At 41.3% G+C, this 13,986-nt stretch overlaps 1 protein-coding gene across 1 annotated transcript in view; it reads right to left on the bottom strand.

The window, feature by feature from the left end:
* Window positions 1-13,986, bottom strand: part of PLCG2 (phospholipase C gamma 2) — a 90,315-nt gene that overhangs the window by 28,469 nt on the left and 47,860 nt on the right. Inside the window, exons 10-17 of the mRNA XM_074968830.1 lie at window positions 13,522-13,623; window positions 13,212-13,330; window positions 11,508-11,593; window positions 10,313-10,433; window positions 9,116-9,284; window positions 5,607-5,711; window positions 5,228-5,317; window positions 996-1,174 (exon numbers count right to left, since the gene is read on the bottom strand). Of these exons, the coding sequence (XP_074824931.1) occupies window positions 996-1,174; window positions 5,228-5,317; window positions 5,607-5,711; window positions 9,116-9,284; window positions 10,313-10,433; window positions 11,508-11,593; window positions 13,212-13,330; window positions 13,522-13,623 (971 nt within the window). The remainder of the gene's footprint in view (window positions 1-995; window positions 1,175-5,227; window positions 5,318-5,606; window positions 5,712-9,115; window positions 9,285-10,312; window positions 10,434-11,507; window positions 11,594-13,211; window positions 13,331-13,521; window positions 13,624-13,986) is intronic.

The raw sequence follows: 13,986 nt of genomic DNA, 5'->3' as shown, positions 1-13,986 counted from the left end.
AACCCTTCATGCTCCTATAGCTTTAGAGGAGTGGAAGATTAGACCAACTAGACCTCTATTATCTATTCCAATCAATGAACATAACCCCAAATGGAGCCCAATCATGCCTAGGAACGTTAGACTAAATTGCACCTTGTGACAAAGCTCTGTCCTTGCCTCCATGGGTCTCGCGTTTCCCTGGCGGATTTCGCTAGCCTCAGAGGCTCACGGTGACCCTCCACGTAACCCTTCTCTCTCTAGAGACAAGGGTCACAGTCTACTGAGCCATTTTCATCATAAGCCAGTGAGGGAGGTGAGGAGAAGTTATCCTTCCTTGCACAGTCTCTGTTGTCTCCCAGTCTCAGTGATTAATCAGGGGGCAAAGGTGGAGGGGAGCCCAGGCCCACCCTCTACTCCGGGCTCCAGCCCAGGGACCCTAATAGTATCAGCTATGATAGCTGACCTTTTAGAAACATGACATGTACAATTCCCTGGGCTACTTCCCCCACAGCAGCCCTCACTTCCTCAAGCTCCACTTCACCCTTACCTCAGGGCCTCCTTCTTTGTGCCTGATATGGTGTGTACTACTCAGCCTCTCCAACAGTGCAACTTCCTCCCACAGCTCCTGACATGCACACCCACCTGACTGGCTGGGAGGCTTTTAACTAGTTTCAGCCAGCCCCTGATTGGCTTCAGGTGTCCCAATCAACCTAGCATTCTCCCTTCCTTCTGGAAAGTTCTTAATTGGCCCCGGAGCAGCTGCCATTTCACTTATCCTGGTACCAGGGGATTTGTTCAGCCTGGAGCTAATATATCTATCTCCCACTACTTTTCCATAGCCATCTGGCCTTGCCCCGTCACAACCTTAATTAAAAAAGTGTGATCTTTCCACAACTGCACTAAATCCCCCACTCCTACTTCCTCCCATAGCAGCTGTAAAATCATATTTTCTAAAAAATATATTCTTACACAATATAGTAGAATAAACAACACCAGGATCAAAAAAACAGCCATACCAGAATGACAGGGTGTAATCATTAGGGAAAGTTTCGCTTTCCCTAACTAGGAATGTTCCATCCTTGCCACCCATTTCAGCACAATATTCCTGGATCAGCCTCTCAGCAGTTGTTCTCCCCTCTTTCATTTTCCCATGGAACCATTTCTCGCTGCAGTGCAGCTCAGTATGTTTCACCTCCTAGATCACAAGAGAAGAGTTCCCATTTTTAACTTGTATTTTACCATGACAGTAAAGGGTTCTGTCTCGGTTAAAAGGACTTCTACAATGGTAGGTCAATTTTCTAGCTTCCTTGAACTTTCAATACCCTTAAAAAAAAGGAATATTTGTCTAAAATCTGAAGTATGGTTTGCTATCAAATGAAAAACAAACTATTAGGCATGTGCTGTGGGAGGTTATGGCTATTGTGCACCTTTTCTTAATATTCCTCAAAAAGTTCTGTCTCAGGATTTTCACATTCCCCATTCCTCAGCATGGAGAGGTTTATTATGGTTGTAACGTGCATTCAGGTAATTCAGATCACTTTTCAGGTTACTTAAGCTCAAAAGATTTTCACCTTCCTAGACTTGTGCAAGTAGTTATGATCTGTGGCCAGAAATTTAAAGACAATACTCTTATGGATCAGAGCATCTTCTATTTTAGGGTTTTTTGACAAGAGGATTTTAGCTAATCACAGCCCTGAATAATCATATATGGCCCTCCCACCATTAAAACCTGCATGAACGGGTGATCTGGCTTGCATGTGGCGGAACTGTGCATACAGATGTTAGTGATGAAAGAGCGCACATGCAAACTTCCATGTTGACGGGTGGAAGCCAGGTTGAGGCATCGCTGAAATTCCAGCTCTTACTGAGTCCCGTGCCTCAGCTTTAACGTCTGTAAAATGGGGATAATAACTGGTCATCTCTTAAAGACCTTTGGATGACAAGTGCTATTTACAGAGGTGTGCTGTCAAGCCAGAGAGCTTTAAGGATTGGGAAAGCAGTGGAATACACACAGCAGTGGAAGCCAACTACCTAGTAAAGAAACTTTTCTAACTTATTTAGAGATCAAAGGTCATTTTAAATGGCCCACTCTCCCATCGTACCAGTACTTTCAAGTTAGGCATTATGTTTCTCAACTTTCTAGCAAACTGTCTATACAGAAAGATAACTTTAGTAGAAGCGATGGCATCTGGTCAATTAGGAAACAAAAACATTATAATTAATGGGTTTCAGATTAGCAGCTGTGTTAGTCTGTATTCGCAAAAAGAAAAGGAGTACTTGAGGCACCTTAGAGACTAACCAATTTATTTGAGCATAAGTTTTCGTGAGCTACAGCTCCGATGAAGTGAGCTGTAGCTCACGAAAACTTATGCTCAAATAAATTGCTTAGTCTCTAAGGTGCCACAAGTACTCCTTTTCTTTTTATTATAATTAATTTATATCAATCTTTGCAGACAATTTTCCTAACCAAAAAATGTCCGTATGTGATACACTGGGAAAAGGACCATGATTGACAAATTATCCCAGAGGAATGGGGATTGATCTGGAAATGAGGGCCCGCAACCTCAGAGCAACCAATAAAAGAAAATTTCTTTAAGATACTGTTTCAATGGTACCTCGCACCAATCAGGTTAATATATGTTGAACAGGAATACATGTTGGAGAAGTTATGCTGAAGAAGGAGGTTTTATGCATATATGGTGGATCTCTCTGGTCACCTAAGTTCCCTCTAAGCTGCGCAGCCATGCAGCAGCCTATCAAGGGCCACACAGGTACTCACGGCTGCGGCGGGGAGAGGCCCATCTCCCGCAATCCCAGCCCCAGACCTGCCATGGCAGGGAGAGGCGTGGAAAGACCCTTCTCCCCCAGCCACAGCCCTGGAGCTGCCGCAGCAGAGAGAGGCACCTCTCCCCACCACCCCAGATGCTGCTGCGAGGAGAGGTGCCTGCACTCCAAACCCCTCATCCCCGGTCCCAGCCCGGAGCCCGTACCCCCAGCTTGAGCCCTCGCCCCCCTGCACTCCAACCCTCTGCCCCAGCCCTGTGCCCCCTCCAGCACCCTGAACCCGTCATCTGTGGCCTCACCCCAGAGCCCACACCTCCAGCCAGAGCCCCCCTCCCCCCCGCATCCAAAACCTCTGCCCCAGCCATGACTCCTCTCCCACATTCCGAACCCCTTGGCCCCACCCCTGCCACACATCACGTCCATAACAAAATTCATTCCGCACATACATGGGAAAATTAGAGGAAACATTGCCAGTCACTAGAGAGTATTGGGATGCAATCCATAACCAGATATCACAAACTATTAGATATTTATCCCCAAATGATCCTTTGGAAATTCTCCTGGGGATTTCTAGTGGAAATGGTCACACAAAAGGAAATGAAAAATTAACCTCTCTTTTGTTAGTAGTTGCACAGCTATCGGTAATCTCTCACTGGATAAGAAAGACAGTCCTATCATAGAGGAATGGTTAAAACAAATGAGAGGTTGTTGCTATGGGAAAATTAACAGACCGATTGTGAACCCAGGAAAATAAACAAAATACTTAGATATTTGGTTATCTTTTATTCAATACTCAGGCAAAGTAGATTCACCTGCAAACAAACCAGTACACTTGTCTAATTGTTTTGAATATTAACAGTTGGTAGTCTTGCCTGGTCTGTTAAATACGCATAATCAGACATTTCACTCAGTTTAATAAAATCACTAGAAACTACAATGCATCCGATGAAGTGAGCTTATGCTCAAATAAGTTTGTTAGTCTCTAAGGTGCCACAAGTACTCCTTTTCTTTTTACATGTTATAGGTGTTATAATGATGCTTATTCTGAAATATGGTAACACCCTGCTAGAGAGATCTGATTACTATATTCCTGTGTAATGCCTCTTTAAACAAAAGCACACTGTTGTAATGATTATTGTTTTGTGTCTGATATTTACATAACAAAGATTTCTAAACTTGTTAATGCTTCCAAAACAAACAGTAAAAAGAAAAAAAAAAAGGTGTGTTGTGTTATATATCATTATTTAATTAATCATCTTTTGTTTAGTCCTAGAATAGGAATAATATCCTGTCAGATGAATATACCCACAATAAAGCATTTGATTGTTGTTAAAACACACCTGTTTCAGCACTTAACTGCCCACAAGCCATTTCACTGTCTTGTATGCTCGTCTACACTGAACATTAACCATGCACTAAAGATATTTTGTTTTATTGAAAACTGGGTTATCAAAGTGCTTAATAAAGACCCAAATTTTCATTAAATGACATCTGCAGGTGCACCCAATTATCTGGCACAGACCCTCCACTGAACAATTGTACGTGCAAATGATTTGTGAGTGCAAACAAATGCATCTGTAAACACTGCAGGGGCAGTTTAAGAGGATGAATTTGACCTTACATGTTAAAAAGCTTCATGTAAAACTCATCTCCCTTTGGTTTTATATTAAAGGGAGAAAAGAATATTTTATTATTCTCTTGATGTGAGCACGTAATTCCCATTGGCCAAGAGATAAGGAAGAATGACACTCCCTTAGACAGTGTAATTCTTCCTATATACCAGGAGTGGGCAAATTTACTGACCCTCTGAGCCCCATATGACAATCTTCAGAAGTTTGAGAGCGAGGGTGCACCTGCCGGGGCTCAGGGCTTCAGCTCCATGGGAGGTGCCTGCCAGGACTCCGGGCTTCAGCCCCCCCTCTGCGCAGGGCAGAAGGCCCTACACCCCCCTCCACACTGCAAGGCAGAGGTCCCGAGCTTCCCTTCCCACCCCACCCCCAGTCCCAGTCTGGTAGGTGGAGAATGGGGGGGAAGGGGGCTCCATGAGGCACACTTTAATGGTAAAAGAGCCGCATGTGGCCCACGAGCCACAGTTTGGCCACCCCTGGTATATAATTAAGTATTCAAACCAGACAGGAGTTGTATTTAATACTATGAAGTGAGTAACCCCACATCATTCTGCACTGCAATTCCCTTTAAACTTATTCCATATAAGCAGAAAAGAACTTCAGTGCACCTCTCCTTTTTTATTCAGAAACCCATAGTGGTAGAATTCACTATTTGGCTTAAAGCAGAAGTGAGGAAGATGGAAATGTGTTCATTTCTGGAAGTTTGGGATAACAAACTAGATGATTTTTAATTTCTCCAGCTTAATGAGGACACTAAAATATATTTAGCTAGTTTTTACCAAGGGGTTAGAGTAACAGGAATAACCTTAACGAACAACAAAAAGCTCAGTAATCACCTTTGATGAATCGTCATCAGCGTTCTGTTCTATATCATCACTGAACGAGAGCTTTTCATCTGCTATAGCACAATAGTGCCGAGTCCATGTCTAGAACACAAAGACAAGTGTTAGAACTGTTAACACAAGATGACAACTCTATCCATAAAATTAAAGAGATAAAAATAGAAATTCCTAACCACCACCAAGAAGCTGTAATAATAAATAGTAATTTAACAATGTAACATCTTACGCAGTGTCTCTTTTCCATACTCACATTGGGTCAGCTAAGAGCAAGTATTTTTCCCTACTGCTGTTGAGAATGCTCATTTAAATCTCAAATGCTAAAGAAATTAAAAAACCTTGCAACAAACTGCAGCAAATATCTAGGAAATAATACCTGTTCTATCGTATCCCACATGTAGAGTTCTCCTTGTTGCTTTTTCTCCTCTTTCTTGTCTTCTGGGTTCGTATCTATGTCCCCCTTTGGTCCCAATTTTTTATGCTAAAAAATATAAATAAAAATCATATGTAAGCCTGGTCAGATCACCTTGGCACATCTTGGTAATATTATCTGACACACCCCTCCTCTCGAGCGTCTCTCCTTTGTTTGGACGTTGAGAGTGGAGGCTACATGCAGGCTTAAACATTAGTTTTCCCCACTGACTGCAAATTTAACCTGAGGGTTTGTCTGCATGGTGAGTTAGTGTGCAGACAAACCCTCAGGTTAAATTTGCAGTCAGTGGGGAAAACTAACCTCTTTAGCACCACTACAATTTCTACTGTGCAAGGGGTAAAAGGCCACATGCATGCCACAGAGAAGTGTTCCATGGCAGATCTCTCTAGAGCAGTGGGTGGGGGGTGAGGGGGGGAGAATACTGGGAGGATGAAGGTGGGGACTCAGGCATGATGTGGGCACTTTAAGGGCACAGCTAGTGGGTCTGTAATTACAAAATCCCACCTACTGGGAGCAAAGGGACTACATGGGTGCTCACAGATGGGGGAGGAGGAGGATTCTTGTTACACAAATATAGACATGAAGCTTTTTATTTTGTTCAGGGGACCAAGTTTTGGCTGATGGAAAGTACATGCAAAGCATATGCCAGTACCCTGGAGAAGAGAGTTTTCAGCTTGTGTGTAATCTCAACTATGATATATGGAACAAAGTCCTCAGCTATAATGAAAAAAGATACAGCAAAGATTTAGAGCATCCCAGTGTGACACGGAGATATATTGTAAAGGGACAGAACAGGACCGCACAAATAGAAAACGAAGTGAAGATCTAACCAAAGTGACGAATACTCCAAAGAAGGTTAAACAGATGAAATGGCAGTAGATGCAATATTTTATGACAGGAGTTTCTGAAAGAGGAACTAGACAGAGCATATGATGCACAGCAAAGTAGACAGGAAGGATTCTTACTAGAGCTGGGCAAAATTTTTCGACCATTTTCTCATCAAAAAAATGTAGATTTGATTACACTGAAATGTTGCATGAATTTGTGTTGAGTTTGCCAAATTGTTTCAGTTGGGAAAAAAAAAAATCTCAGAAAAAAATCAAAATGTTTCATTTTGACATTTGTTTAGAGACAAAAAGTTTCAATTTTCTAGTTCAAAATTATTTAATTTCAAAATTTCCTTTAATTTTATTTTTAAAAAATCAAAATAATTTAAAAATGATTGAAATCAAAATGAAACATTTCAATTTTGCTGAAATGGAATGTTTCATTTGACACAAAATTATTTTTTTCAACTTTTCAATTTGCTGGGGAAAAATATTTGCCTTCACAAAAGAATTATTTTCAGTTCAACCCACATTTCCCCCCCCCCGCAGAACTGCCAGTGTCTGAAAAACCTGTTATTCGCCAAGCTATAGTTCTACCCTCAGTTTCTTATTTCAGGACAATGCCGTTCATTTTTGTAATTAAATTTTGCCAAATATTTATTCTTTAAAATAGATTAACAGTGTTTGCATTAAATCCACTTGCTTTCAAATATTCTAGTATCCAGATCCAGTCTGAAAGAACAGCGGCAAAAAGCTAAGCAGAAGTCTCCAGGCTTGTCTATACAGTGCATTAGTCTGCACTGGAGAGGTGTAAATTCTAGTGTGCACTAGCATGTTGCACACTAACTGGCCCATGGGAATCCGGCTGGCACGCACATTAACGTAGTACTGTTTAATGGAACTACATTAACGTGCACTATGGAATATTTAACACACACCAGCAGGGTCCACACAGGCCAGTTACTGCATGACACACTAGTGCACACTAGAATTCACACCCTTCTAGTATAGACTAATGCACTGTGCAGACTAGTCCTGAGTCATGGGCCACGCCTCTTTGCTACACATCCAATAGCAACAGCTCAAATGGCAAATCATTACATTTCAAATACCTAAAATATGGATCAACACAGGTTCAAATTCTCACACATCTGGTTAGTCCTTCTGAGATAAACTGAGTTCCATGAGTTTCCCTGGGTCGGTCCTTTAGATAAGCCCTTAAAAATGAACACTGAAGATCTCACTAGCATTTTTCTTCAGAGTGAGAATTTACATGAATGTTCACAGACAAAATACACGAAAGAGAAATCTGAGTCATGGGCCAAAGCTAAACTAGTAGCCCATGTTAGGAGATTTTTTGAGGCACTCTCAGGACAATGAGGTGTTGCCTGATAAACCTTTTCTCTTGAGCAGGTTTCACTGTAGTTTGCAAACCACTTTGGAATCTGTAGGGACAATGGTGCTATAGATGTAAATTATTATGGCTACATGCAAGCAATTTCTCTTCCATGCTTTATATGGTCACAAAGCGTAAGAACTCACAGATAATATCTAAACTTATAGGTCAGAATGCTCTACTTTGTGCTCCTTTGTGACTCATAGTGGAATTCCCTGCTGCCATTTACATGCATTTCCATGTACTTGCACTGAATGTGTCTTTTGTCTATACGTTTAGAATCTATGTTGTTTTCTAATAGGAGCTGTAAGGCTGAAGCCTTGATCAACCAGAGTTGTCAATATTATTCTCTTGTATGTAAAAACATGGTGAGTTTGCCACAGTGTTCTTGCCAAATTCCAGCTTTCTAATTTTCTGAAAACTCCACTGCAGTTTTAACTGGAGAAGTTGTTCTTCACTTATCTGCCTAAACACTGCTGTGTGGTACTGTTGGATCAAAATGTCTGCTGAGTTCCACTGGGTAGACTGAGTGATTCTAAGAGTAACTGATCCCTATCTTTAAGGGAAACCTCCATTTTTCAAAGTTGCTACCTAAATTGCATATGTAAATCACATCTTTACTCTTTTTGTGTGCCGGAGTGTTCATTTGCCTTTGCAATTTACGGTAAGTGGCATCTTTTGAAAACTCAGTCTGTAAAGTGCTTTGTGATCCATTAGAATGAAAGGAGTTTTATAATTACAAATTAATAATATTAATGTGATTTTCCATTCAAGAGCACACTTTTACCATTTTTAAGCACGATGTTATTGTGCAAAAGGTCTATGATGAGCATCTGTAGCAGTGAACTGAGATTCAATGGTGACATTTTAGAGGCTGAAAGGTTTGCTGGGAGACCTTTAGAAAAGACATTTCTTCGGGCACTTGAACCAGCAACATTAATTGCAAAGAAAGCCAATAGCAAGCAATCTAGTATGTATTGTAACAAAACTCAATAAAATGTTGCCAAATTATAGTCGTGCACTTGCAGCATGTACCCTCTTCAATCCCAAAGGAGCCCCAAATGCTTTATAATTAAACCAATATGATGCAAGCAATCAGAGACATGAATCTGTTAAGAGACTTGTCCAAGGCCATACAGTGTCTAAGCAGCTGAGCCAGGAGTCCTGGCTCCCACTCTCCAGTTCTAACTACCAGAACACACTGGAGACTCTTAGTAAAGGACACATGCCTTGATGACGAATTTTTCTTTCAGCTGGGTTGGCGACGGCAGCTGATCTGCACTGACTTCGATTGGCTTCATTAGGAGTTGATTCCCAAACACCTCCTTGAATACTTTGGCCATGTGGCGCTGCTGTTCCACACTGCAGTGCTCTTCAATCGACAGGATCACTGGGAACCTTGGTAGAAGGGAACAGAAAGGCAGAGGCCGCATTCAATTTCTGCGTCTAAAAAAGCCAGGGAAGGGGAAAAAAAATATCCAAAGCAAACTGAGGACTGAGTGGCTCTGGGGCAAGTCCACAGACGTACAATCACTGGGTCGCACCACCACCACCAAACATGAGCAGTGTGAGGAAGTGTCACTGCATTCCTCGATACGTTCACCATGCTGATGGTTTGACACGTCTGAAGCACGGGGACCTCTATGTGCACTGTACATGGTTAGCTGAATGTCTAATCGTGGTGAGGATACCCATGCAGCTTAGTAAGCCAACGACAGAAAAGAGGCTTGGAACACCCTGAATATTAAGACATGCCTTTTCTTCATTATCGAGCTCCCAAAATCCCATCCATGAAGTGTTTCCAACCAAAATAACGATGTGCCGGATTGCGGCTACTGAGTACAGGCTCAGATTCATGTAGACGGCAACAACCCCAGTGGGAGCTTTGGGAAGTACGTCATCTCCTAGGTCTCCTAGCCTGTCCCACCCACAAGAGGATGAAATATGTTCTCTCCTCTATGGCCAGCCAGTTACCTTACACGGTAAGGAGTAAAGGATTCTGCAGCCCCATCTCCTTCCTATCCCTTCCCTGACAACAGGTAACACTTTTCCTATTAAAGGTGTTTTAATGAAGGGCCTGAAGAGGAGAGAGCTGAGACACTGCTGCAGCCCATGTTATCACTGCAGGAAGCATGAGCAGGGATTCCCCATCTCCTCAGCTGCAACCTCATCTACGATGGTAAGTCTGGGGCTGTGAGCTTCCCTCTCACTAATGCTCTGTCTTCCACTTCTAGTATTTTTAAAAATCACACTTATTGAAGTTTTACAGCCGCAAACTCATCTTTATAGAGACGATCTCAAGCAGGGAGATGGGGAAAAGACAGGCACCTTGGCCTTTTCAATTAACCAAACATGAAAGGTTCCTTTTCTCCTGAGGAAAGTTCTAAAATCCTCTAAACCAGGTTTATAAATTAACAAAAACCCACTCAGATGTGACAAATGCATGATCCTTGATTGCCTGCACCACATCATCGAATTTGATTTTTGTTGTCCGTGTCCATCCATGATAAATGATCGGCTTCCCGTCAGGACCATCCCAGCAATCCACTACAGCAGACAATGGAAGAAAGAAGAGGGCATCTAAATAACTCCAATATGCAGAACACAACACACATTCAGCGCTCCACTGTGTTTCCTACAATGAGTCATATACTTTTATGTTATATTAAAATGATTTGCTAAGTAGATTTATATCCCTCACAGAGGAGATTAAGTTTGCATGAAGTAATGGTGATAAAAAAAATACAGTATGGAGGTTCTAAAAGCGCACACAGCTAGGAACAGAAAAGTAGGAGTTTAGGCAGCTGAATTCTGGGTTTATTAGTGTTCACCAGAGTTTAAAGTGGCAAATATGCTGCTCCAAGAGAGATTCTGAAAGTTTGTCCTGTGAAGTCGTCTTGATCCCAGTCCTGAAGTCCTTACTCAAGATAACTCTTAAATATCAGAGTAAACAACTGCAGACCGGGGACTCCTGTAATTAGGACTGAGAAGCAATAGCAATAAGTGCAACAAAGAGTCAGTGGCCAGACTGAAGTGGTGAAATATCATGAGGTTCTGGCCAAACCCTTCTGTAAGATGCACAAGAGCAGAACTAAAGAAGCTCTTTTCTTGCAGTTAGTGGAAAACAGAGCATGGTGAAATTAACTTTTATAAAAAGTTAGTTGAGCAGATACAAATTTTGTGACACCAAAACATAAAAATCTAGAGGGATTGTGGCTTTGTCTAAATTAAGAAAATATGCATGAAGGTAATTAAAACAATTAGCTGCAAACCTCTATCACAGATGTACTGGAGAAGGGCACGCTGGGGCTTAACCAATTAATTTGGTCATTCTGGTAGCTTCATCTCTGGTGTACACACTCAAATAGGTTTTAAAAGAGCTGCTTGAATTTTAGTGCTTCAAAGGAATAAAAGAAGAGCAAGAGAGCAGGAAAATGATGGAATTCTGAAGAATGTTGGTTCTAATAGTTAGCACATCATTTAAACAAAAAGAGAGGAATAATTTTGTGTTAAAAAACAACAAGTTTTGGTTTTGCTGTGCTTAGCAACCACAGGAAGCTATGCAAAGGTGGAGAACAAAAGCATTCCTGTCACAAACCACTCCACAAGCTTGTTACTCACGCTCAATACATCGACATCCCATTCGAAGGCACCTGATATAAGCTTCTGTGGAAGATTCACTTCGAAGCTGGTCTCCTGTGAGGTATCTGAACAGTAAAGAGAGAACATCAGAAGGAAGGCAACAATTCTAAAAAGGGTCCCATATATTCTGTTGCCGAGTTTCTGAATGTTAAATCTTTTTCTATTGTGGAGGCTTGGAATACTTGAATTTTTGACTCTCTATGAAGCGAGTGGACTCCTCTGAATCAGATGCTAAAGCACCTTGGCATGGATCAGTTAGCAAGAATTTCCAAGAGTTCATTCATTGCCCCTTGCCAGCTTTTTGTAGAGTAGAACATCTCTCTACAATATATCCAAACTCCACCAAGTCGAGGCCAGGTCAAACAGCATACCTGTCTAGTGAAAGGGAAAGGTCCCTATACGCTTCACGAGCCTTTTTTTTTTTTTTAATTGTACATGTTATTTAAATTCCTTGGGATATTTTCTCCACTTTTTCTTTTTTTAAAACAATGTTAGATGATAAAATTCCCCATTCCAGTGAATGAACGTTCTAGTTTGTTATGTTGCTGTTGCATCCAGTACTGTTTAAGTATGAAAATTAACCATCACATAGATTTGTATCTGGCCTAGCAATTTGCATGTCACAGTTCACAGAGGACAAGTACTGAGAGCCTTACAACAATTCAAAAGGACTAGTTCCTGACCAGTGGAAACATGTTGTTCCAAGATCCACTAGCCACATGCTTTCTCTTCCCTGAGCCACCGCCTTCTGCAGTGTAAACTGTCAAAGAGCTGTGGTCTGGCCCAGAGTTCCCACCCCCACCAGCAGCCTGCTCTTCCCCCATCTTGCTCAGCACAACCACCACAGTTCTGCTACATTTCAGGTCACATAAAGGAGGACGACAGTTTCCTCAAGATGATCCAACCATGTTAAAGTTATATTACATATTATCTTGGTTTTAGAAGCAGCCTGGGAACCAGGACACCAGGGTTCTAGTCCAGGTCCTGTCACACACTTCTTTTGTAACTGTAGATAACATATAAACTCAAAATACTATCATAACCCTTCTCTAGATGTTTATAATCACAGATGCATGCCCAACAGATTAAAATGCTGTAATACAGGTGATGCTCAGAGTATCGGTATCTCTCTGTAAATACAACCCACCACAGTGAAATGAAGTGGTAAATAAGGTGTGCCATGGAGACTCTCTGACAGAGGACTTTGAACCAAATTCTGCAGCCCAGTCTCAGGCAAACATCCCGCTACATGTGGCCAGCAGAATTTGACTCTTTAGGCATTGTAATGCTCAGGCACAATGAGGCTAACTGAACAGGGCTGTAGGTGTCAGGAGGAGTGGAGACTCCTTCATTAGCATGAAATTTTGCACCCGCAGTCATTCAATCCCCATCTTCTGGCATCAAGGACTTTCAGGAAGCTCACTGTGGCAGTCTGAGCTCAGTTTCTGGACTACATTCTTTTAACAAAGTTTCTTGTGCTCTTCTGTTGGGGGCAGGAGATGGAGGGAAGGGGTTGTGTTTTCTGACACTATAACTGAGTGAATCTTATCAGATGCAATTTCTCAGGAAGCCTTCACAGATCCAGTTTGAGCACCCCTGGCATAAAACTTAAACTAATATTTGCTTCTCTTAACATACACCAGGTCTGTCTGATCAGAGACGATAAAGATTTTGGAAACTTACGTGTTGTGAGAGGAAGAAATCCAGTAGTGGGACAAAGGGTTATTCATATCCTGAGCATCTACTGCATCATATTTATCATCCCAAATACTGTTTTCTTTTGAGAAAAGGTAAGTGAGAAACTAAAACGTAAAAAAAGAGAATGGATTTAAATGCATTCAACAGAAAAAAGAAAAGAATATAACACTAACAATGGAGCTTAGAGAAACTGCTCTCTTGCTAATAGAGGGGGATTTGCCCAGCAAACTACATTTCAAAGAACTAGAAGAGAAAGTTAAATGTATACGGAATAAGAGAAAATATTTTATCTCACCTCATCTACAAAGAGGAAGGGCTCAGTAGTTTCTCTCATAGTGTCATCTATAAACTTTGTCATTCGTTCTCGGACTTTACTGAGATCCTGTGCCCAAGACTCCTTTAAATTAAGAAAAGTTTATCATTTACGTTGTTTTATTTTATTACCAAAAAAGGTAATAAGATTTTGTGAATGAAATTATATATTATATAATACGAAAGAGACAGACAGACACCTATAGCAGTGATTTACTAAACAGCGTTCTTAACTGCCTACAGTTAACAGAACTGCATCTTTTGATGAACCCAGCCAGTAAGAAAGACTATCAGTGGTTCAGGCTACAGTTGCATTTAAAATCAGTGTTTAAGATCACATACCGGGTGAAACCAGAATATCTGGAGCTTTTACAAACCTCTCTAGCTGTTTGAGTTCACTGAATTTTTCTACTGTAATTTAGGCTCATGCTTTTTCCCCCAAAGGATA

Source organism: Natator depressus, chromosome 12 (assembly GCF_965152275.1).
Source record: "Natator depressus isolate rNatDep1 chromosome 12, rNatDep2.hap1, whole genome shotgun sequence".
Classification (NCBI taxonomy): domain Eukaryota; kingdom Metazoa; phylum Chordata; order Testudines; family Cheloniidae; genus Natator; species Natator depressus.
This window is presented reverse-complemented; position numbering and strand designations above follow the sequence as displayed.